The sequence below is a fragment of the Cricetulus griseus genome, chromosome 2 (genome assembly GCF_003668045.3).
Source record: "Cricetulus griseus strain 17A/GY chromosome 2, alternate assembly CriGri-PICRH-1.0, whole genome shotgun sequence".
Taxonomy (NCBI): Eukaryota; Metazoa; Chordata; class Mammalia; order Rodentia; family Cricetidae; genus Cricetulus; species Cricetulus griseus.
Window position 1 is genome coordinate 32,944,629 of NC_048595.1, and position 25,320 is coordinate 32,969,948.

A 25,320-nucleotide genomic window follows, 5' to 3' on the forward strand; every position below is an offset into this window, starting at 1 on the left:
CTTTTGGGAGCCAAGACCTCATTGTATTTTAAATTTTCTTTGCCTACCACACTCCTCACCCCCCTCTTTAGAGACACTGGTAAATATCACCATGTTGGTGAAATACTCCCTTGCCCCAGACTTGGTCTTTGCTTCCTAGTATACCCAGGGCAACTGAAACATGTCCTAGTTACACATAACATATCTCTTCAAGCTCCTGAACATTCCATTGAGGCTATCTTCCAAGGGTGGGCGGGCGGTACATGGGTCTTGTTCTGTTTATCAAACACACAAAGCATGCACAGGGAGAGATCTGAAACAATGAAATGAATAAATGATAAGGACTGGGTTGAAGAGGCCGTGGGGTCCTCATCAAAAATGGTTTCTCAGAGTCCTCAGTGAAGAGGGCTAGATTCTGGGTACATTAGAGACAGTGCAGCAAGAGGAACTAAGTGGTGTGTTATATTAACTAACTGAGCACTTTTATTGTCAGGCCTCATGTTTGGCACAGGGGACCTCAGTCTGCACTCAAGTTGTGTCCCCTCTAGAAAAAAAAGAAGACAAGGTAGGCGAAGCCTGTAAAGAATCCCAGGTGTTACACGGTGAGCACAAGAAATCTTCAAGATGAGCACTTACAAGCTCTGGCTTCTTAAAGAGGCTCCTTAAAGAGGACCAAGACCCAAGGAAGGACCCTAGAGAGGGGTTTCAGTAGGGCTGGAGATGGGGAGCTGGAGAGTTGAGCAGGGCTGGTGCGGGGCTGGGCTCCACAGAGGGATTCAAGAAGCAAGCATTTGACTGATCTGCTTGGGGCACAAGCCTCCTGTAGTTCTACCCCTCCCCTGAAAGCCTCCCTGAGGCAGGCCACTCCTCTGTGCTCACATGGTCCTGTCTCTTCTTCCATGCTGGGTTGCATCCTCAGCTTGACTGTTCCTTGAGAGATCAGTTCACAGTCATCTCTGTGTCAGCATCACCAAGCATCAGATTTGCTCCCAAACAAGTATCCTGCTGTAGGAGTGAGTAGTTCGCGCCCTATTTCTGTGGAATCAATTCCCATCCTTTCGCTCCTGGGGCTGTGTGCAATGTTTACTTAAAATTTACAAGTAAGAGGAGACTCAGCTCAAGTTCTGGCTCCACCGTTTCCTGAGCAAATCCTTTCCCATTTGGAAGCTTTGCTTTCCCATCTGGAAGATAAGGGGCTACTATGAATAGAGGGGCCACATGTATGCTTGTGTCTTGTTTCTCTAGACCAATGGTTCTCAATCAACCTTCCCAGTGCTGCAACACTTTAATACAGTTCCTCACATTGTGGTAACCCCCAACCATAAAATTATTTTGTTGCTACTTCGTAACTGTAATTTCGTTACTGTTATAAATTATAAAATAAATATATGAGATCCTGTGAAAGGGTTGTTCAGCTCCTAAAGGGGTCACAATCGACAGATTGAGAACCACTGCTTTAGACCAGTAGACTGACCATATGTTCTCTGAAGGCAGTGACCCAGGGGTTCTCTTAGCTTAGACTAAACATAGAGCCTGAGAAACTTTCTGTCCTGTTTGCTGGTAGATGGCAGAGTGGAGAGGAAGGAACACTCAAGGGAGAACTGAATCTCATCCTGTAACTTCAGAGTGACCCCTCATAAGGCTTTCCCCTCTCTGCTGTGTTTGCCTTACTTGGGATGTATAAGCAGGGATGACAACCCTTGCCTGATTGAGCGCACAGGGCCGATGGGAATCCCAGGTGTTCAAGTGCTTTGTGAGCAGGGTAGACAGTGTAGCAGCCTAAAATAAAATCTATGAAGCAGTACGAATGAGGCAATGTCTATTGGGAGATTGGACATCTGCTCATCTGAGGCAGAGACTCAGGGATGCTGTTCTTCAAGGAGATGGTTGGTGGCCTAGCAGGTGAACAGGTGTCTAGATCAGGAACTGAGATATCTAGTCCTGCTGGGGTTGGCCTTAAAACAGGAGAGATGGCTGGATAGGTCCACGGAGTGGGATGGTACAGCCAAAATCATCTCCCCTTCACTCCCAGCCTTCCTGGGTTTATGTCATTTCCTATTTTAGGTGTTAATCCTGATGGGTTTGGTCACACAGCTGTTGATTCCTTTGGTGCCTGAGGCTGCCTATGGGAACAACAAGCCCTTCAGTGATGCTTAGGATATTCCAGTTCCAGACCCAAGTTCAGTCCCTCCCAGCCTTGGACATCTTGGTGGCAGGTTTTTGCTTTGTTTTGTTTTTAAAAGAGCATAGTTTGTCTCAATTCCTTTTGAATTTGTTTCTTTTTGAGACAGGGGCTCGCAATAGTCTGTCTATCCTAGACAGTCACGACATAGACCAGGCTGGTCTCAAACTCAGAGAGCCACTGCCCCTGCCTCCCAGATGCTAAGATTAAAGATGTGTGCCACCATGTCTGGCTTTGTCTCAATTCTTGCTCAGACCTTAAGGGCCTGGAACTGTCCAGTGGGGCTGTCTGGAGGCCAAGCCTGAGCCTTGAAATGAGTGAAGGATTAAAGAGAAAGTGGATGTGAGAACAGGATTTACTCATTACCAGTCAAGGGTAGGGCTCCTTTGTGTGGCTGATGTGTTTATGCCATCAGTGGGGCTTGTTTGTCTCAGGACACAAACAGCTGATGTGTAAGGAGCACATTTGTCTGGACATAGTGTAAAGACAGAGCCAAGACTGTTGGTGAAGATAGATAGGCCAGCTGATTCCCTGCTATGAGAGATGCCAGGGGTGGTCAAAGGCCTGGACATGACCTGTTCTGGCAGACAGAGGCTATCTGGTAAGCCTAGCCTAGTGAACCCCTTAGTCAAAGTCCCTAAACCACCTCCTGCTGGGGTCAGAAACAGATTAAGGATCAAGCAGATTAAGGATCAAGCATAGGGGTTGCTTCTCCTCACTTACTGTGTGACATTGAGCAGATGTCTCCAATGTGCTGAACTTGTTCCCTCATTCATAAAATAGGGGAAGAAAGAGTATACCCTTTAAGCTGGCCCAGATCAGAGGAAAGAACACAGCGCAAGTTGCTGGGGAGCCACTGAATGCTGTCCACATCCATTCTGTGAAGTTGATTTCCTTCTCTGTTGGAGATGGGACCAGTGTTGTGTTGTGCCCTGAGGTCTCTAAGGGAGTGAGCATAGCCTCTCTTAAGTCAGCCATTAATCTTTGACAAGGCTCTATCTCTCAGAAGGAGGGGGCCTTTGAGGTGTCAAAAGGCTCCCGGGTGGGTGTCTGTGCCGTGGGACTAGGGAAAGGGGGGGGGATGGGATGGCCATGCGAGTTCATCTGCCCTGCTGCTAAGCTTTTCCAAACCTTGTCTTTAACTCTGGTGTCTCCTCGATAACTTGTGTTCTCAATTGGTGAGATAGAGTGTGGAGAGGGTGCGGTTCTGGGAGGAGGTCCCTGAGAGCCTCTCTAGAGATCCCTTGACCTTGGGAACTCTGTGTACCTCTCTTCTGGGCCACAGGTCAGCACATCTTGAACCACGAGAATTCCATTTCTCAGATGACAACTGAACTTTCCTGGAAGGATGTTATTAATGCCTTGTCCCTGGCCAACATGGTCCTGGGGCTCTTCTCCATCTTCTGCAGCTTCAGCAGGTAGGTATGGGTACAACCTGCTCTGAGCCTAAAGCTGGAGCCTATGGCATGAGGAAGGGAAGAAACATTCTAGAGATCTAGCCACTGTGGCTGAAAGATTAGCCTGGGGACAAGGACAGTATAGTAGTTTCAAAGTCAGGATTGTGGATTCCGTGTTGCTACCAGGCTGGTCATATCTCTGAGCCTCAGTTTCTTTTTGTAGCATGAAGAGTTTGTATTATAATCTTTCTTGTTCCTTCAGCTGTAGCAATTCAGAATGACTGAAGGAGAAAAAGGGAGATGCATAGTAGTATTCACAGACACCCCCTTTTCTCTCTCCTCTCTCCCACCTTCTCCCCACAGATCCCAAGATGGTCTTGAACTCACTGTGTGGCTTAGGCTGGCCTTGAACTTCTGATCCTTCTGCTGATCTCCCAAGTGCTGGGGCTGTAGGTGTGAGCTACTTCACTTGGCTTCATTCATATTTTCTGGTTCTTGAATCAGAACATATGATTTGAACATATGATATTAGCACCATTCTGGAATTTCTGTTACATTTAAGGTGCCACCACCAAGAAAGCAGGAGCAATTTATGCCCCTGTAAACTGAATTCTATTTCCTGGCCTTTGGCAGACCAGCTCTTTAAATAAAACTCATTCAGATGCACTCCTGATGTGCCTGATTCTCCAGGGCCAGCATGGGATTTCTTTATCTGTCTTTCATCCGTAAATTTGAGGGTTTGGAGTCTAATAAAGTGGGAGAATGCACATCTGTGGCAGGAAAAAAACTCAAATAGTTTATAAACGAATCCTCTGAGAGGGTAATTTTATGTTACAGTTGTAGGTTCTGTTATTTTCACTTAGCCTCTTTGAACCCTCAGTTGTGATCTAAACAAATGTTGAAGCTGTTTGGGGATGGCTGAGGTCAGAGGTCAGGCTCTCCTCTTTGCTTCTGCTGGGTCACCTAAGCATTGTAATCCAGTGCAGAATCAGCAGTGGACCTCTGTGGGCAGGTTTTCTTTGTACGGTGGCTGCTTATATGGGAGCGTATGATGGATGAGGTGCAATGAAGAGTGTGAGGGCTAGAGGAACTCTGGAAATGACTTAGAGTCGAATCAGCATCAAATGCAAGAGAATGTGGGAGACACTGATGGATCCTTGCCACAACCAAACCCAAGAGAACTGTGACAGACACTGACGTATCCATACCATAGTTGGAGATGCCAACACCTATTGCAAATCTGCAGAAAGTCAGCAAGCACATTAATCTTGGCTGCACCATCTGGTGTCTGGGTGTAATCAACACCTGTGGACGCTTGGTCCAACAACAGCAGAATGCACAGTATTCTCAAGCTCTCTTGGAGGATTTATTCTGCATTCTAGGCATATAAAAGACTAGCTGTCATAAAGAAGATAATCTCAGGTCAAATGGAATTAAACTAAAGCTCAGAAACAGAAAGAATGCACAAACTCTGACCTGGCACATCTAACAGGAGAGCACTTGCCTAGTACAAGCTTCAGTACTGAAAAAGAAGGAGGAGAAGGAAGAGGAGGAGGGGGAATAAAAAGGGGAGGAAGAAGAGGTGGAGGAGGAGGAAGAGGAGGAGGAGGAAGAAGAGGAGGAGAAGGAGGAGGAGGAGGAGGAGGAGAACCAGATGGTTAATGTTGTAGGAAAGTCAGAATTTAGCCAGGTATGATGGCATATGCTTGTAATCCCAGAACTTGGAAGGTGGAGGCAGGAGGATCAAGAGCCTAAGACCAGGGTTGGGGGGAGGTGGCTCAGTCAATGATGTGCTTGCAGCACAAGTATGAGGGCCTGAGTTCAATTCTTAGCAGCCATGTAAGAAGGCTGGGTATGGCAGTGTGTACTCAGGATCCCGGTGCTGGAGAGGCTCACTCACCATCCAGCGTTGCCAAACCAGTGAGCCCCAGGTCCCAGTGAGAAACCCTGTTTCAAAAAATAGGGTCAGTGGCTCCTGAAGAACAGATGTCTTAGTCACTTTCCTATTGCTGTGATAAAACATCATGACAAAGGCAACTTATAAAAGAAAGTGTTTAGTTGGGTTCTCAGTTTCATAGGATGAGAGTTCATGATGGCAGAGCACAAGCGCACAGCAGAAAGAGCCGAGAGCTCACACTCCTCTTCAACAAGGCCACACCAAATCCTTCCCAAACAGTTCCACCAACTGGGGATCAAGTATTTGAACACATGAGCTATGGGGGACACTCTCACTCAAACCACCACAGAATGAAAGAAAGGAAAGGAGAGAGGAGGGGAAAAGAGAAGAAAGGAGAGGAAATCATGTAGTATAAATCCTTCATTTCACAAGTGGAGAAAGAGACCTAGAGAGACAAACAGTAATTTATCTGGAGTCACAGTGGGGTAATGGTAGAGGCTGCACTGGGAACTAGGAAGGACCCTGTGTCATCACATACACTGGGGCTTAAGAGTTGGAAGGTCTCAGCGGCAGTGGTGGTGCACACCTTTAATTCCAGCATCCAGGAGGCAGAGGCAAGCAGACCCTGAGTTTGAGGCCAGCCTGGTATAGTGAGTTCCAGGACAGCCAGGGCTACACAGAGAAACCCTGTCTTGAAACACCCGCCCCCAAAACAGAAGAGTTGTGGGAGATCTTGGTGATTACTGGGGGTCGAGGGTGTCAGAGAACCTCTTTAAACTATGGGTTGGGGGCTGAAAAGATGGCTCAGTGGTTAAGAGCACTGGCTGCTCTTCTAGAGGTCCTGGGTTTATCACACCCCAGGTCACTGTAACTCCAGTCCCACGAGATCCTGCATCCCCTTCTGGTCTTCCTGGGCAATGTATGAATGTGATGCACAGCTGTATATGCAGGCAAAATACCTCAGACACATAAAATAATTTAAAAATTATAAAAAGTCTATGTATCGGGCATTTTGGAGGGTGTGTGTAAAACACTGAAAGCGGTATGTACCAGAAGGGTGTGGGTGAGGGAAAGCACTTGGCTGTGCTTATGTGAAGAGTGCGTGTTGAGTGTGGACTTGTCCAGTGGGAACTACAAGAAGCTGCCTGATGGCTGCCCTCTAGGAAATCGCACTGTGCTTCCTGGATGCTTCTCATCAGCTTCCTGTTAGACATGGCAGTAGGGACGATGACCAGGCACCTCAACATCTGCCACAAAATGGGTGAGTCCAGACCTTAGATCCCTCTAATCCCTACCCTGGGCAGCGTCCTTCTCAGGCTCCCACCCATCCTGTGAAGCCAGGCAGACCTTCCTCAGTCACCCAATTGTTCACATGCCTTTGTTAATAGTGGAAGTAGTCCTGCCCCAGGACTGAGCCGTCTGCAGCCTGGATCCATCTCCTGGGCTGGCTCTCTTCCCCATCTGGTTTTGTTTTGTTTGTTTTCGAGACAGAGTTTCTCTGTGTAACAGTCCTGGCTGTCCTGGAACTCACTTTGTAGACCAGGCTGGCCTCGAACTCACTGAGATCCATCTGCCTCTGCCTCCCGAGTGCTGGGATTAAAGGTGTGCCACCACTGCGTGGCTCTCTTTCCCATCTTTGCCCTGCCCTTGCCCAGTTGTTTAGTCCTTATCCTCCTTACCCCTCTGCTTTAATTCCATTTACTCTTCTTTTGAATTTGCTAAAGATTTTGGTCTTGTGTTTAGACTCCATAGTACATTATTATGGTTATTGTGAGTTTTATGATGTAAGACTTCACTTTGAGTTACTCAAACTGTTTCTTTGCTGTTTATCCTTTCTTGCCTTCCAAGTGTTCACTGGGGTCACCTTCATTCTAAGTGAGGAATATTCTCTGTAGATTTATTAGTTAAGTGAAGACAATGGCAAGGGTCAGTGAGGGGATGAGAAACATTCCCAGGCAAAGCAGCTGGTTCAAAATACCTCAAAATGTTTCCACGTTAAGATTTTGCCTGAAAAAGGTTCCAAGGCTTGTGAGCGTGTGCACCTAGCCTTCCATGTTGAGTGCCAAGCACCAGAAGAGCTGGGGGTGGGGGGGGGGATAACCCAGGCTTGGATCTACAGGCCACCTTTAGGGAGCAGCTGCTGTTTTCTGAGACCCCAACACCTCAACTGTTACTGCACCAGCCACCTGAGAGAGGCTAGGGTGTAGAATGCATGCCTGTGAGTTAACCTTAACCTCTGAAATAGGACTTGAACTGAATGACTTCGCTGTCTTCACCACCTTTGGCCTGGCCTCAGCTCTGCTCCTTGGTGTGGATGGGCCTCTGAATGGGTTCCTGGCCGTCATCTATGTGTTAACCACTTCTTTCCGCCTGTGTTTTTATTCAACAGGTGAGTGGAACCCAGTCCGTTTTAGGACTGTGACAGGGATCAAGGGGCAGGAGAAACTTGCTAGGAGTCAGAAGCCAGGGGTCGTTCATGGGCTCCTCTTCCTCCTCATGAGCCTGGTGCCTGCTAGAGGTGAAGGGCTGGTCTGGGAGAAATGAGTCCTTGCTTCTTCAGCAGCTGTGTCTCTTTGCTGTATGATATTTGTATGGGGCACTGCTTCACACACTCTGGAAATGGAGTTCCCCAGTTCCCCAAACAGGAGATGCTGTGATAAAGTGAGGCCAGCTGCCTTCCTAAGACCACACAGGAAGGGTGTGTAAAGCCAGCACTGAGCTTAGACTGGCCTTCCAAGGACCCATCAAGGTGTGGGCACACCTGGTCTACACTGATTGCCTGCTGTCCCCAGAAACCAACACAAACCTAAGCCTTCACAGCATCTGCTTGTAATGACCGAATGACCTACACCCTCCTCCCACACCTGGACCAAGGGAATTTGGCAGCTCAGGGAGAGGAGACCCGAACTGACAGATGCCCTTGGCACCAGGAAGCAGGTGATCCCATGATCTTTCCCTAGGAGGAGGTCCCTCTGTATACAAGGGTCTACCCTGCCCCTACGCTTCCTGTGTTTTGGCCTCCACCTGCCTTCTGACCAAGGGAAACACATTTATTCTCTGCTGCATGGCTTCACTCATGATTCTGTTCATGATCGACCAAAGTTGCTATCCACACGATGAAGTCCTGGAGTCGGAGAACTGGAAAAAAGTGGTTTATATGGGAGGTGAGTTCAAATAATTGTCACCAGATGTTTATGGTCACACTGAGCCTCACAGCAGCATTGCCCATGCACTTTGCTCTCGAGTATTCTCACCATCGAATTTGTTGTTATCCAACAAAGTGCATATTTACTATTTTTTTAATGTCAGAAAATACCAAATGTACTCACCTCCTTAGAGGACTGTTTTCTTCATGCTCCAGTGCATAGGTTTAGGCTGTGCTCGATAAATATCTACCTAATGTTAATGAGTTCAGTAGAATTTTGGGAATGCGTGTGTGGCTATGTGTACAGGGAGTCAGTCTGGTAAACTAGACATAGTTCCTGCCTCAGGTAAGGAGAAAGTTACTGAAAACCAAAAAAACTAGCAAATAAAAATGGCAAAAAAAATAATTGGAAACAAACAAAACTGGGTACAATGGCTTGTAATTCCAGTTCTTGGGAGGCCGAGGCTGGAGGATCATTGCAAGTTCAAGATATAGTGAGTTCCGGGCCAGCCTGAGCTATGGAGTGAAATTCTGTCTAAAAAAAGAGTAACTACAAACAGTTTTGATGCTCTGGGAAAGCATGGGGTGGGTGCTCTCAGAGGTGACTCATTTAGACTGAGATGACTTGAGAGGAGGAAATGTCCCTCAAGGATGATGTTTAAGGAGAGCCGAGAGATGAGCTCACAGATGTTTTGGGATGCCTGGGAGACCGAGAAGATGCTGGAAGCATTAGTGGGACAGTGTGGCTGGAACTTGTGTGGAAAGCCAGTGACAAAACCTTAGGCCAGTGAAGTGGGCAGACTGGGCCCTGAGTTAGGGCTTCCTTCAAGGAGTATCAGTTTTTCTTTACAATGTGTGCTATCGAACAAGATAAGCATCCCTGGGGGTGCTTGAGTTTCTCCCATTATTCCTTTGCTGTGAATCTACTCTGGGTCATAGGATATGTTTCCTTCAGGGTCATACCTTATGCAGTATTAGTACAGAATCCTTGACCCAGTTCTGGGTGCTGGCTCTCCTATGCCCTACAGGCCAGAGGCAGGATGGTGAGGAGAGTCTGGGTCTGTAACTAAACGTGCCACAGTTGAAGCTCTGACTTCTGCACATAGTTGTATAAACTTGGGCTAATACCACATCATTTTGAATTCAGTCTTCTTCATCTATAAATAAAGCTCCAAGTTCCTAGCTTACAGCTCACTGAGATTGAATGAGATAATGATGTAGTTCTCTGGTAGGGTCCTGAACTATATATGGCAATTGCTGGCTCCATCTTTTCTACCTCCCCTCTCCTAGCTCATAGCAAAGCAAGCATTTCCCTCAGAGGTTGTTGTTCCTGGAGTTGATCCCCTTTGCTCAAAATAAACCACACACTTAGCATGGGGCTCCTGGGTTGCTTTGCTGTATGAGTTAAGGAGGAAATGGTACCTTGTAGATTCTGACACCAGTTAATGCCAGTATTGTGCACATTCAGAGTGGATGTTGTGGACATTATGCTTTCCTACAGAGCTCCAGGCTTCAAGAAGCTGGCCCATGGCTAGTTTTGGAGAGATAATGCCATCAATTTTTTTAAAGGACAATTCTGGCTTTAAACATTGCCTCCTCACCTCAGCAGATCAATGACTGCTCTCCAATTGCAGTATTACAAAACCCTTGAACATATCCTTAGCTGATTCTTTTCCCCATAAGCACCCTTTTGTTACCTGTCATCTGTCATGATCTAACAGGGTCTCACAGAATACACGATGGTCAAGTTAGGTTGTAGCCCAGTTGGTCAAGTAGTTGCTTAGCTTTCATGGATCCCCAGGCTTTGCTCCCTGGTACTGCATACACTGACCATGGCGGTGCACACCTGTAATCTGAGCACTCCAGAAGTGGAAGCAGAATGGTCAGAAGTTCAAAGTCATCCTCAGCTACGACGCAAGTTTGAGGTCAGCCTGGGCTACAGGAGAGCCTGTCATGAGACTGTGGTTGCCCCATGGTCTTGTTAACTGAGGAAGAATGTCTAGTTTAGTCAGGCTTCTGTGTAGGTCACTTCCCCTGTGTCTCCTATGAGGAAAACAGATGTAATTCTAAGTCATGGGAACATTATGAAGTGTAAGTGAAGCAATTTAGCCAGTACTGAGTAGGTGTGCCACCAATTTTGAAGTCCTTGTTCTTAATGTGTTTAACCTGAAATTCAGATTGTTTTGGGACTACCTGAGACTGGATCCAGGTTCAGGGATTTGTTAGAAGGGCCTCAGTACTCAGCATGTTCTCCTCATAGCTAAGACTGTTTAGAACACAAGGATGTGGCCCAGAGAGGTAACACACGCCTTTAATCCCAGCACTCAGGAGGCAGAGGCAGTTGGATCTCTTAAGTTCTATGCTAGCCTGGTCTCCAGAGCAAGTTCCAGGACAGCCAGGGATATAACAGACCAACCAACCAACCAACCAAACAGAAGCAACAACAACAAAAAGAACGTGGCTCAAAGTCAGCAGAGGGAAAACATGCATGGGAAGTGACCCCAGAAATGAGATGCTGGCTCCCCAGAGTCCTCTCCAGGTCACCAGGGTCACACTCAATTGTCAAGCCCTGAACTGTGGTCATTCACATGAAGCACTATCTTCCAGGAAGGTCATCAGAGATTCAGATAGGTACCCTCTGCCTCGCAGGTACTGAGTTCCAGACTCCAGAAGGAAAGTGGCTGTTCAGCACAGACCACGTACTTGCACAGTCTGGGCAAAGCAAGCCACTCTGATTATTCAGAGGCATCATCGGAGAGCTGAGGCCACTCCGTAAGCAGTCTCAGGCATGTAATAGTGCATGTAAACTCCAAACTATTAGGAAGATCTCCCTGCTAGAAAAGGCTCTGGTCAACTTGAGTTCAGTATTGGCCAGGACTTGGCTTCTGGTCTGAGGTCAGTAGAGTGGACCCTGAGATTGAATTGGCTTCCAATCAAGAGCTTACATATACTTACTAAACAGGACTTAAACATGGGGCCTCTGCTCTCTTGCTGCTGTTTCCTCAGCTCTGTGAGTGACCTGTGAGAGACAGAGGGTGGGGTAGGAGCCACTTCATGAAACTGAGTGTCTGTTTCTGTCCTTACAGGTATTATCATGCTGTTTCTCTCCCCGTTCTCACTCACCGCCTTTTACTGCCTGATTTGGTCACTCTCCTACATCTTCTTTCCAGACGCCCTGTGGGGCAGGGGAGCTTGTATTAAGCTCTAGCGAGGGGGAAACCACAGCTTCACCACTCCTGCTGGCTCTGTGGGCTCTGCACTTAGCATGCTAGACCAAGACCTGCCCCATCCTCACTAAAGCTTTCCTGGTGCCTGTGTTGTCAAATGCTATCTCTTGTCTTGAATCACAGCGACCCCACAGTGGGCCCAGAAGCCTTTGCTTCTTTCTCCTTAATCAGGGTTTGTTGCTGGATTCTAAGAGCTCCCTCCGGGGAAGGGGTGAGAAGGCATGGAGTCAACAGCACAGACTCCTGGAGTCAGGTAAAAGGCAAACAGCAGACTCATTTATTCAGCAACGGGAAGAGCCTTATATATCCTCCTTCCAGCACCCAGGCTGTGTCTAGACCCAGTGACATTGCATGGTCACTCCTCATTGGTTAGGCATGATCAGGACCTCTGACAGCACCTGTTGCTAGGCCCTCAGGTAAACTCCAGGTTGTCTCATCTGTCTGCCTCCTAGGCCTTATCTTCCCACAATGATTCAGACTCCCTTTTGGGTAATACTTGAACGAAGTTTTGTTTGCTTTTTTGTATTTTGAGATAGGGTTTCTCTGTGTTGCCCAGGCTGTCCTGGGAACTCATTCTGTAGACCTTTAACTCAGATCCACCTGCCTCTGCCTCTCAGGTGCTGGGATTAAAAGTATGCATCACCACCATCTGGCTTGGGTGATACTTGAATCATTCATGTAGGATAGACTTTTGTTTTCCAAGTTAAGTTTGGGCTTGGGTTGAGTTTCAGCTCAGGATTGGGAGTTCTAGGCCAGCCTTGGCTACAGGATACTTTATCTCAAAAAATTGATTGGCAGTCCAAATGACTCACCTGGTGTATTAGTCATGGTTCTCTAGAGGAACAGAATGGATAGAATGAATATCTATCTATCTATCTATCTATCTATCTATCTATCAATCTATCTATGGAATTTATTAGAGTGGCTGATAGGCTATGGTCTAGCTAGTCCAACAATGGCTATGTACCAACAGAAAGTCTAAGAATCCAATAGTTGTTCAGTCTATAAGGCTGGATGTCTCAGCTGGTCTTCAGTATATGACATAATCCTGAAGAAGTAGACTCTAATGCCAATGAAGGAATGCACCTGTTAGTGAGGGCAAGAAGGCAAAGAGAGCAAGCTTCCTTCTTCCATGTCCTTTACTTACATAAGCTGCCACCAAGAAGGTGGGGTCCAAATTAAAGATGGATCTTCCCATTTCAAAAAATCCTCACTAAAAGTAGGTCTTCTAACTTTAAACAAGTTAATTAAGAAAGTTCCCTTGGGCCAGGTGTGGTAGTACATGCTTTTAATCCCAGCATTTGGGAGGCAGAGGCAGGTGGATCTCTGTGAGTTCAAGGTCTGCCTGGTCTACATAGTGAGTTCCAGGACAGCCAGGACTACATAGAGAGAAACTGTCTCAAAAAAAGAGAGAGAGAAAAAAAAAGAAAAATCCCTCACCGGTGTATCTGCTTGGGTTTAGTTAATTCCAGATGTTTCTGAGAACCAAGAATAGCCATCACACCTGGCTTCCAGGGGTCTCATTCTGTGTATCTTTTCTAAGTTTTCAAACACTAGACTCTACTGAGATGTCACTTTGTCTTGTAAAACTACAAACCAGACAGAAATACTGCATGCTATTATATTCCAAAGTTGCACCTTCTGGAGGATAACCAGGGAATCCCAGCTTCACTCCAGACTTCTGAAGGACAGCTGGCTAATTCCGCCTCTTTCCACATGGTGGCGCCTGAACTCCTCTACAACATGTCTGCCTTTGAAGTTTTAAGATATATATGCCTCAAATCTAAAATTAGATTAAAAAGTAAAAACCAACTTGCAAATTAAAGAAAAATGCCAATGTCATTACAACTCCAAGGAAGCTGGCAGCATCTTCTCTCCCAGACCTCTTTTCCCCAGTGTTTGTTTCTTCTTTTATGTGGTCACTGTTAGATGGATCTGCTGTGTTCTGCTAGACTGTAATTGCCTTTCATTTATGCCTATTATTTGCACTACCTGCCACAGTGCCTAGGACTCAAAAAATGTTCAATTGGAAGATGAATCAATTTCCTTGTGGACTCTCGGAAGTTATAGAGGTTACTATAGGAAGAAGACATCCGCTTGACTCAGACATAGCCAGGGGTGAGCACTCATGTCAGTGTGAGTCTACACTTAACCAAACCTTGAGAACTGTTGTCATATGAGTTCTTAGGGACCAACAGCCAGCATGGCGCTTCCATATAGTAGGTGTTAGGAAACAATGCTTTGCGCTACTCTCAACCAATTAAATTTTGTTCAAGATCTGATATTTGAGATTAGTCAACGGTGTCTTCACACTACTTCTTGAGCTTTGACCAAATGATTTCTGGTTGTTTTTATGTTCAAAAGAAAAGAACAACAACAGCAACCACCCCTCCCACCCCCCTCCCCACCGGCAAATGTGATTCTTGAATTGTGTCCATTTTAAGTGTCAGAAGCAGAGTTAAAACAGGATTGAGTTCCCCCAGACTTCGACAATGAACTATTCAGCAATTGTAACAGTAACAACTTATTCCTTTTCCCCACTTGGGTTACTGACACCAGGGCAGCTGAGGCTCCTTGCAGAGTCCAGCTGCCTCTCAGCAGGCTGGGGCTCTGATGCCAGCTCACCTCAGCACCTTTATTCCCTAGAGAGCAGTTTTTCTGCGACTCTTCCTGGGCTTCCACACAAGCACAAGGGCAAAGGATGACATGAAAGCTCTTCCAGCACACCAGTGATGTCAGGGAGTCTGGGCGAGGTTCTGGTCTAAACCCAGCATGGTGGAGATTCCTTTTCCAAAGCACTGCTCCATGTCTGCATGGAATCCTATGGCAGAATCCTATTAGTTTTGCAGGTCTGGTCCTGAGAAAAACGTTTAATCTCTATAAACTCATTCTCTCTCTCTCTCGGTTTTTGAGACAGGGTTTCTCTGTATTGCTTTGGAGGTTGTCCTAGAACTCACTCTGTAGACCAGGCTGGCCTCAAACTCACAGAGATCCACCTGCCTCTGCCTCCTGAGTGCTGGGATTAAAGACATGCTCCACCAACGCCCGATCCATTTTCTTATTTCTAACATGAAGATTTACTTTCCCCTGGGAGGACAAACACACAAGGTAGGGCAGTTGCAACTGGGTTTTCCTGAAGTGTGATCTGAGTGTGCCTGTCATTTCAGGGGTGGAGGGGAATGTTTGGGGCTGGGGAGGCTGGAAAAACAGCTCAGCAGTTAAGAGCGCTGCCTGCTCTTGCAGAGGGTTTGTTCCCAGCATCAACATGCTAGTGCACAATTATCTGTGACTCCAGTTTCAGGAATCCCATGCCCTCTTCTGGCCTCTGTGGGCACATACAGACAGGCAAACAAACACTCAGAATACATTGTTTAAAATGTGGGCTTTCATATGAAAACTGGAATTTTTGAAAACTCAGGTATTTTTGAATAGAATATGTGTTTAACTATGTACAGATGTGTTGAATTTGTTTATGCTGAATTTGTTTGACTATGTAGGGATGTATTGCTGTTTTACCTTGCCTGCCCAGGGCACCTGATTGGTCTAGTGGAGGGTTAGATGGTGGCTGGGCAGAGAAAAAGGGGGAGCCAGCCAGTCAGGCACAGAGGAAGCAGGAAAGCAGGGTGGACAGTGTGTAGATGAGATAAAGGAGCCTCAGGGCAGCACATGGGTTAATAGAAATGGGTTAATTTGAGGGAAAAAAAGGGCTAGTTGGAAACAAGCCCATGTGGGTTGAGCATTCGTGGTTGATGATAAGTCTCTATGTCATGATTTGGGGGCTGCCAGTCTAAGAAAGCCAGCTACACTCAGGTCTCCAACTGTGAGCTTAATTCCTTCCTAATGCTCAAGGGTTTTCCAATGAGATCAGCAGGCTATAAACCAATATGTAATTTTCTCTGTTTTTTTTTCCTTCAGGGTGAAATGCTCAAAATTTTATTGTCATAAACACCATTTACATTTTCTGGGATGTCATGGTTCATAAATGAGATTTTTTTAAACCCATTTTTTCCTACATTCTTGAATTCATCACTTAATTCAGTGGTTCTCAACCTTTGTTATGCTGTGACCTTTTAATACAGTTCCTAATGTTGTGGTGACCCCCAACCATAAAATTACCTTCATTGCTACTCCATAACTGTAATTTTGCCACTGTTATGAATCATAACATAAATATCCTGGTTTTTGAACCCCAAAGGGGCCGTGACCCACAGATTGAGAACCACTGATTTAACTGGCTCAATATTGTGAAGGACAGATAAAAGGAATAAATTTAGCCACTCCTTCAAATTAAAAATATTCTTTTTTTTTGTTTGTTTTTCAAGACAGGGTTTCTCTGTGTAGCTTTGGAGCCTATCCTGGCACTCGTTCTGTAGACCAGGCTGGCCTTGAACTCAGAGGTCTGCCTGCCTCTGCCTCCCAAGTGCTGGGATTAAAGGCGTGCGTCACCAATGCCCAGCAAAAATATTCTTTTTTAAAAAAAAGATTTTTAGTTTTATCCAGGCATGGTGGCTCATCCCCTGAATCCCTGCACTTGCACAGCATTACAGTAACCCTGCTGCACACATGACGGTGTGAGTTACATTCCTGAAGCACATGTCTGAGACAATTTTATGCCTCTACCCCTAACAGAGGAAGCTGGGTGATGGGTGTTTCGTTCCTAAGGGATCAGTCTGAACATTTTCCTCATAAACTTGACTCTAGGACTGGTGAAGTACCTGCCAGATGAAAACCTAAAAGTACCTAGGCTGCAGAACTGCTGTTAGCTGCAGCCACAGGATGGTGGGGATCCTGGCTTCCCTCCTCTTAATCCTGGCTAGTAGCTCAAATGGGAGTAAAGGGTCACATATACTTATGTGTGTGACGGGGTGCCTGTGATCAGCAGGGCACAGAACAACAATGGAAGTAAGCATGGTTTGTTTTTGTTTTTGAGACAGAGTTTCTCTGTGTAGGCCTGGCTGTCCCGGAACTCAACTTGTAGACCAGGCTGGCTTTGAATTCACAGGTAGGCCTGTCTCTACCTCCTGAGTGCTGGAATTAAAGGCATCGCTACCATGCCTGGCTTCGTGTTCTTTTTTTCTCTACTACCTGCTCATGTAGGAGGGAATATGCTTCCTGCTTTTTTTTTTTTTTTTTTTTTTTTTTTTTTTTTAGGGGGAAGGAGGAAAGGAAGGAAGGAGAGAGGCAGAGAGGGAGGGAGGAAAGAAAAGAAGGAAAGGAAGAAAGGAAGGGGAAAGAAGGGGGAAGGGTCTACAGTCATTCCTGTGTCACACAGAAACTAATAACAGTGGGGAGCGGCTCCCAGTGCAGAGAGAACCTCGCTGCCACCACAGTGTTTAATTTCTCACCCACTAAAGAGTAAGAGTGCCTTTAAGTTTACTAGGGACTTCATCTGAGTTAACTCACAGCTGTGCTGTTTTGTGAGGACAGGTGTACTCCAGATATAGTACTTTCCACCTTACGGAATTCAAGTGAAGCAGAAATAGTAATATCCTTCCTAAGACATGAAGACTGAGGTACCAAGATCACTCAACAAATCCTGACAAGGGCAGTTCTCCTAACTACTGATTGTCGCAGTGCTCTGGCTTCCATCCTCCATCCTACTCCAGCTTCCCAGTCATTCCCAGAGCTCTGCCTCTCTCCAGTCTGTTTCCTGCATTCTATTCTGTAATCACACCCACCCCCGACACCCCCAGGATACTTCCAGAAGCTCAGTTTCAACCACAGTAGAAACTCTAACTCACGAGCCTTAGACACCTTTCAAAGTCCCTTATCCTCCTCCAGTTCTCATTTACACTGAGTCAGCGTCTCACCATGTAGCCCAGGCTGGCCTCAAACTCCTGATCCTCCTGCCTCAGCCTTCCAACTGCTGGGATTACAGGTGTGTGCCACCATGTCTGGCTCTCATTTACTTTTTCACACAGTTAGAGCCAGCCCATCCTTATAATCCATGCCCTGGGAATGGGCACCTCCCTGCTTCCACTCTAGCTGCTGAGCAAAGCCCTGGTTCACTTAATTACTGTGCCTTCCTCCAGCAGGGCTGAGAACACTCCATGGTCAGTGCTGCTTGGTGTGTGTCTGCTCATCCCCAGTGAAGCCTTACCACTGCAGCTGTCATCCCATGTCCCCGCATGTCTGTCTTCACTCTCGGCGGAACTAGACTGCTGTTTCACACGCTCTCTCTGCAAACCTCCGTCACCTTTCCTTTTCACCCTCGTCACCCTACTTCCTGCTCTCCAAAAAACTTCCACATTTGGTAAACAGCTTACCAAATCCACTGATTCCTGCGTTCTCTACCCTTCAGGAAAATAATGAGCTGTCCTCATTGCCATGGCAAAGCACCTCCTTTGTCCCCAGGGACACTGGATCTTATTCCGAGCATGCACACATGTTGAGACAGGGTCTATGTAGCTTTTGCTAGCCTGGGACTTGTTATGTAGAACAGGTTGACTTCAAACTCACAGGTATCTGCTTGTTTCTGCCTCCTGTATACCATGCCAGTTTTTTTTTTTTTTTTTTAAGAGCTATTTTATTTTTAACTATGTGTGTATATGTATGTCTTTGTGTGGGAGTGAAGTGCCCATAGAGTCCAGAAAAAGATGTTGATTGTCCCGGGGCTTGAGTTACAGGTGGTTGTGAAGTGTTGAATATGGATGGGTGCTGGGAACTGAACCTGCATCCTCTGAAAGAGCAGTCAGTGCTCTTAACTTCTGAGCCATCCCTCCAGCCCTCACCTACCCCATTCTTTATTCTACTTTCTGTGAGAAGGCATTCCCACCCTAAAGTAAGAACAAATGAACATTTTGTATTTTATTATTTTTAGGGAGGACACACAGTTTCACTAGAAACAATGATTTTTCTCACACAGTAGAAAAAAGGCCTTTTTAAAAAATCTGCTGTTCCAGATGAAAAGTCTACCCAGCAAGCACTGGGCCAGTTCTGAGAGGAGGAACCAGTGTGGTGAAGTTACCTACAGGAAGTTCAGTGCAGAGTTCTCTACAAGTCTTGTTTAATTCTGTGAGACTCCAGGGCCTCTGACTCAGATGCCAGCTGCCTCACTCTCCAGGTGGCTGCATTTGCTTACAGAACTCATCAAACTGCTGCTGCTCCAGCTCCGTCATGACTCTGTTGAGAGCGTAGATCTGGATGGAGAAGAGATACATTAGCAATGGAAGCCGCTGTGGAGGCTGCAGCAAATACTGGAATTTCATCAGGAGGGGCCTGTGAGGCAGTGACAGGATGGGAGAGCAGCTTCCGCTGGTGGAATGAAGCGAGCAGCAGTGAGGCAAGGGGCTTGGTCTTTAGAGGATGGTGCCCGACAAGTCTAAGGGAACAGCACAGGACCACTCCCAGAAATTCAAGTGTATATGGGGGAACTGGGGACTTGGACAGACAAGAGTGTCAGACTTAAATGCCAGGCCAAGGAGTCTGGACCTTCACCTGCAGGCTCCAGAGAGTAGCAGACATGAGTATGCAGAGACAACCCAACTCCATCTGGGCTTTGGACAGGATGACTGGAGGCCAACTGGGGTGGTGGTGAAGTAGGGATTATCAACTACTTAGGAGGCATTTGTAGAAGTCCAGAGAGGAGGCAGCTGTGGGAACATGGCCTAGTGAAGGCCACGTACGAGAGAAAATTTTGAAAACATGCCAAGCTTGATGATGGACATTGTCCTCTGACCCCTGCACATGTTCCATGACACATAAATGTAGCAAGGAAAAATGTTCAGGGGAGAGAGCCCGTCACAGAATATAGTGTCCACTGCCAATCTAAGAAATAGAACTTGGGGCCAGAGAGATGGCTCAAGGTTAAGAGCAGTTGTGCTCTGGCAAAGGATCTGGGTGGTTCCCAGAACCCACATGGCAGCTCACAACTGTCTTTAACTTCAGTTCTAGGGGATCCTATGCCCTCATGGAGCCTCCATGGGCACCGCTCACTTACATGGTTCACAGACATACTTGCAGGCAAAACACTCATAAAAAATAAAGGTATCTGAGAGGTACTTGGGAGGCAGAGGAAGGTGGACCTTTCTGAGTTTGAGGTCAGTCTGGTCCACATAGTGAGTTCCAGGCCTATATAATAGAGACCATGCCCCAACAAAACAAAATCTGAGAGGCCAAAGGGAAAGAACTTGGGGTGGTTCAGCAGCTAAGGGCACTGCTACTCTTACCATGGAACTGGGGTTCAGTTCCCAGCACCCATGCTCCAGGGACAGACAGACAGACAGACAGACAGACAGACAGACACACACACACACACACACACACACACACACACACCCCTTAAAAAAAAAAAAGGCTGGGTGTGGTAATTCATGTCTTTAGTCACATCACTCTGGACTCTGGAGGCATAGGCAGACAGATCTCTGTGAGTTCAAGGCCAGCTTGGTCTACATAAAGAGTTTCAGCCTCTGTAGAGATACTTTTATTTTATTTTATTCTTTGGTTTTTTGAGACAGGGTTTCTCTGTATTGCTTTGGAGCCTGTCCTGGATCTCACTCTGTAGACCAGGCTGCCTTGGAACTCACAGAGATCCATCTGCCTCTGCCTCCTGAGTGCTGGGATTAAGTTGTGTGCCACCAACGCCTGTCAGTGAGATACTATCTTAAACTAAAACACTTGAAGCCAAAGAGAGGCACATAACTAAAAATTCAGAAATATGTAAAATGAAGAGACTTACTGTTATGGAAACATCATTTTAAGAGTCCATACTACAGAGGAGTAGTGAGTTCATATAGAACTACAAAGCAATGATTAGCATAAACTTAAAACATGACCAGATATGCTGGACCTTCCAAGTTACTGGTCTTTTTCCCTTTTACTCTTTTCCTTTTCTTTCCTTTCCTTCCCTTCCCTTTCCCTTCCTTCCTTCCTTTCTTTCTTTTTCTTTTTTTCTTTGAGACAAGGCCTCATTCTGTTACTCAGGCTGGTCTTGAACTCATGTTGTTGATCCACCTCCATCTCCCAAATGCTGTGACTATAGTTATGTGCTACTGGGCTTGCTTCAAGTTCAGTTTCTTAAGCTGAGTGATAGATACGAGTAATGTGGGAAATTACCAATATGGAATCAGGTAAAATACAAGGGAATTTAATAGGGAAAAGCCTTACTTACAGAGTGACCCAGCCAGCCTGCAGGGCAGCAGTAAGTACAGCAAGCCAAAGATGAAAGCGAAAACAGGGCTGCCACGTAAGCGCCCCTCACTCTTAAACTTTCCCTACATCACGCACCGTGGTCAAGCACACCTGTAGCCAGCCCCTAAGCAGGCGTGGCTACAGCATCCCCTACATAGCAGGGTGTTTTTTCTTCTTTAAACAATACATAGTTACACATATACTTTATATTTAAAAAGCAGAAAAGTCTCTGCTTTGTAGGCTTGACACCTGCCAGCCTTTGTGATTTGTGTTTTACTTTCTGTTCTGGGACTGGCAGGGATATTCAGGAGACCTCCCAGTCAAAGATGCAGAATGGCAGGAGAAAGGGGGAAATAAGCAGGGCACAAAGAGATTTAAAATGTTCAGGTGTCTGAGCCAAGAGAGAGACGCATGGTCTAAAGGGAGGGGTCATAGCAATGTGATGTGCTACTTCCCTGCCAAATGAGCCTCCATTCCCTTGCATGCGTCCTTCCTAGGATACGGCATCTTTATCCCTTCCTGCCGAGGAGGTGCTGGCACATTCCTATCAATGACTCCATTCCATTCCAGGGAACACAGACTAAATAGCAAGACAGCTGTTGGGGAAGCAAATAGTGGACTGGGGGCTGGGGGTATAGCTTAGTGGTAGAGCACAAGGCACATACAGACCCTGGGTTTAAGCCCCAACATGATAGAAACAAAACCAAGAGACAACCAAGTAGGAAGCACTGCTCTGACCACGGGCCTGCCCTTATTGACTCTGGTCACACCACTTCTTATTCCAGGAGGACTCACAAAGGGTTAACTGGGAAATAGTAACACCTGCCTCAGCATTTGCTCACACATGTGCAGGCCTCGCTCAGGCTGACATAGCAGGAGCTAACAGGTGCCAGCTGCTGCTGGTATGCACCTCCAACCTGACACTTCAGCAAGAGAATATGGACACAACCAGCTGGTCCCGCTATGTCCACGTGGTAAGAGCGCATTGGCTGCTTAGAAGCAATGGTGACTCCAGATCGTGATCACTGCTGGGTATCAAACACCTTCTGTGTGCCAGGCACTGGGTTAAGGGCTTTCCATATGCAATTTCTATTCCTTATAATACTGTGATGTAGATACATCACCCTCATTTTCCCCAGACATCAAGAAAGTGATGTTCAGAAGTATTTTTTCCAAGATCATATGGGAAGAACGAATGGAAGCCAGAAAAGCAGATGCCAATAAGGTTAGGAACAGTGCCCTTCACATCGATCTTTCAGTGTGCACGGTGCACACTGTTTGAGGGGCTGTTTCTTGCAGTTCCCCTTGAACTGTCTGCTAAAGCACAAAGCTTAAGATCATTTTGGATCTGGGTGAAGAAGGGGCACATTTATTTATCGAATGGCAGAGCAGGGCTTTCAGATGACCTGCCTTAGTACATGGGGAGGCTCTGGGGTGCAAAGCAGCTTCAGACCTGCTCCTGAGTTTATTGTGATTATTGGAATGCACACTCTATGAAGGCAGGGACTGTTCTGTTTTGTCCAGTCACATGTCTCTAGTCCATACACTACTGCAGAAGCCAGATATTTGCTTACTAAATGGAACCAATAAACAACGTTTGACAACATCAACTGTCAGAGCGAAAGGAACAGTAAGTGCCTCACACTATCAACAGGGGTGCAGGCTTGAGGAATCCCTCTGAAAGCTATTTGGCAATGTCTAGGAAAATTGAAATGGCACTTGGTAATTTTTCTAGTCAAATATATGACAAATTCTAGCACAGGTGCCAAGGAAATACCTAGAAGTTTTTCAGCACAAATGTTTGTAAAAAGCAAAACTGTAAGTAATTACAATATCCATTACAGGAGGAGTGGGTAAATACACTAAATACGGTGGCTCAGGACTGGAGAGAGGGCTCAGTGGTTAAGAGCACTTGCTTCTCTTTCCAAAGGACCCTGGTTCTATTCTCAGCACCTACGTCAGGTGGCTCATAACCACCTGTAACTCTAGCTCTAGGGCATCTGATGCCCTCTTATGGCCTCCATGGGCACCTGAACTCATGTTCACATACCCATCACCGACATAATTAAAAATAAATCTTTTTTAAAAAGGCTTATAGACACTATAAAGAACAAAGAGGCCGGGTGTTGGTGGCACATGCCTTTAATCCCATCACTCGGGAGGTAGAGGCAGGTGGATGAGTTTGAGACCAGCCTGGTCTACAAGAGCTAGTTTCAGGACAGCCTCTGAAGCCACAGAGAAACCCTGTCTTGAAAAACCAAACCAAAACAAAACAAAACAAAAAAAGCAGATTCTTAAAAGAGTTAATGTGAATATTTCTAAAATGCAATGCAAACAAAATGCAAATGCAGAGATAATGTATTCATCTATTTGAATGAAAATGCATCTTAAAAAGGAGGGAGGGACCTGAGTAGTGGTGGCACAGGCCTTTAATCCCAGCACTCAGGAACCAGAAGCAGGGAGATCTCTGTGAGTTCAAGGCCACCCTGGTCTATAAAGTGAGTACCAGGACAGCCACAGCTACACACAGAAACCTCTAAAAAAAAAAAAAAGGCTTACCCATCGGGAGGGAGAAAAAGTATAAGACAAATAGTCAAAGGGGACATCAAATTTAGGTGACTTTATTTATCTTAAAATTCTAGGAAAATTCAATACCAGTGACCACTACCCATCTGAGAGAAGAATAAATACCAAGTGTTTTCTGTACTTTAAACTTTCTCAAAAACACATGCCACAAAGAGGCAGAAAAGACCAGCAAGCTTATTCCTGATACTACATATTAAAATACCCATGTCTGGATGGGGCTCATTAGCAGTGTAAATATTTTAAAGCTTTTTATTCTTAAAGTGATTAAGTGTTGGGAGAACAAAGAAACACTGGTGGGCTCAAACCTTACGTGGTTATAAGCAGACACTTAAAAACTGGTGGTGGTGGTGTGTGTCCGTGCATGCCACAGAAAGTGTGGAGGTGAGAGGGCAGTTGTGAGTAGCACCTCTCCTCTTTTTCCTATATATGGGTTCCGAGGAACCCACTCGGGTAGTCAGACTTCTGCAGCAGGCACTTTTACCATCTCACCCACTAACTAGCTACTTTTTGCACCAAATGCACATGTGTAACTGGTTCACTGGACACACAAGCACTTCATGAATCCTCATTCATTCATTCATTCATTCATTCATTCATTCGTATTCGCCTCCCCGCTCTGATCCCTCCCTCATCCACGGCTGCTTTTTCTCTTTTCATGTGTTCCTCAGATCCCTAGCACAAAAGCTCAGTGCCAGGAGCCATCTAGAGACCTGGTACAGGTTGGGATTCTGACACTAACTTGACCTGTGACTCCTGGTTTCCGCTTCACCATTCTGGACCTTGATGGCCTCTCTGCCCCTGAAGACAAGCAGAAACCCCTAGTAAAGTTTTCTCTCCTGTGTTTTCTTCCATCACCTTCTCCCGCTGACTCAAGCACACAGAGTCCCCTCCTTAGTCTCACCTCTGCTCTTTGTCTTTGCTTCAGCTCCTGCTGGGCAGATTTCTGCTTAGTCTTCTCCACTCTGAAGGCAGGTTCTTTAACTTTGGATTTTTCTTTCCGGGCAGGTGGATCCATGGCTTGGCTTGTGAATGCTTCTTGGTCAGCTCTGACCTGATGGCACAAAAAGAGAACCGCTTGCTAGTCTTTCTCCCAACTCCCTAGCTGGCAATGAGGCAGTCCCTGGAGTCCCACTGCCAGCACCTCGCTGTGCGTTCCTAGTCGAGTCTCCTCCTCACTTCTGAGTCTCAGTTTTCTGCACAATGGGCCAGCAGTCATTTCCTGGGCCTTTCCCTACCAACACCGGGTGAGCAGCGGATGAGAAGGCAGCTCCAACCCGGGGGCGTGCGCCACGGCCGAGTTTTTGAGGCCGAGGGGCAAAGCCACTCGGTCCACGGCAGCGCCCTCAGCCAGCCCCGCCCTCCCGGCCCCTCCGCAGCAAGATGGCGGCTCGGGGGTCCGCGCCCTTCCCTACCCGGCCTCGTTCTCCCGGCCTCCGCCACGTCGCAGACCAGCCCCCACGCGGGGATCACCCTCGCCTTCCCCTTCCGCGGGACCGGAGCAGCCAGCCCCGCTGCCCTTGAACTGGGCGGGCCGCGCCGGGGAGGGCGGGGCCGCGGCCTAAGGTAGCCCTCCCGCAGAAGCCACTGCGCGCGCGCAGAGAGCTCGCCTGGGCGTGGCCGGACCGGGAGGGGAGGAGTCGGAGGCGTGTAGGGCGGGGCCAGTGGCTGGAGGGCAGGATCTGAAACGGGAGGGGCGGGGCCTGTGGCTGGGACATTCTTACAAGTAACCAAAGCTTTTCTCGGGCGGCGGCGTCTGGTTTCTGGGACAACTGCGAGGC

At 46.8% G+C, this 25,320-nt stretch overlaps 2 protein-coding genes across 3 annotated transcripts; one reads left to right on the forward strand and one right to left on the reverse strand.

Annotated features, from left to right (window-relative positions):
• The first annotated feature begins 287 nt into the window (after nt 1-287).
• On the forward strand, nt 288-11,863 carry Tmem269 (transmembrane protein 269). Its single transcript, XM_027399011.2, has 6 exons — nt 288-544; nt 3,447-3,579; nt 6,619-6,716; nt 7,701-7,844; nt 8,416-8,619; nt 11,687-11,863. Exons 1-6 carry the CDS (start codon nt 478-480, stop codon nt 11,806-11,808), a joined length of 768 nt encoding a protein of 255 aa, XP_027254812.1. The 5' UTR covers nt 288-477; the 3' UTR covers nt 11,809-11,863.
• Nucleotides 11,864-18,609: 6,746 nt separating this feature from the next.
• Svbp (small vasohibin binding protein) lies at nt 18,610-25,114 on the reverse strand. Of its 2 annotated transcripts, XM_027399086.2 has the most exons (4): nt 24,955-25,114; nt 24,684-24,773; nt 24,444-24,593; nt 18,610-18,966 (listed from the first exon to the last, which is right to left on the reverse strand). In XM_027399086.2, exons 2-4 carry the CDS (start codon nt 24,756-24,758, stop codon nt 18,880-18,882), a joined length of 312 nt encoding a protein of 103 aa, XP_027254887.1. In that variant the 5' UTR covers nt 24,759-24,773; nt 24,955-25,114; the 3' UTR covers nt 18,610-18,879. The 2 variants fall into 2 exon arrangements, with proteins under 2 accessions (XP_027254887.1, XP_027254888.1); XM_027399087.2 differs by lacking the exon at nt 24,684-24,773 and having other exon boundaries at nt 24,955-25,113.
• Nucleotides 25,115-25,320: the final 206 nt, after the last annotated feature.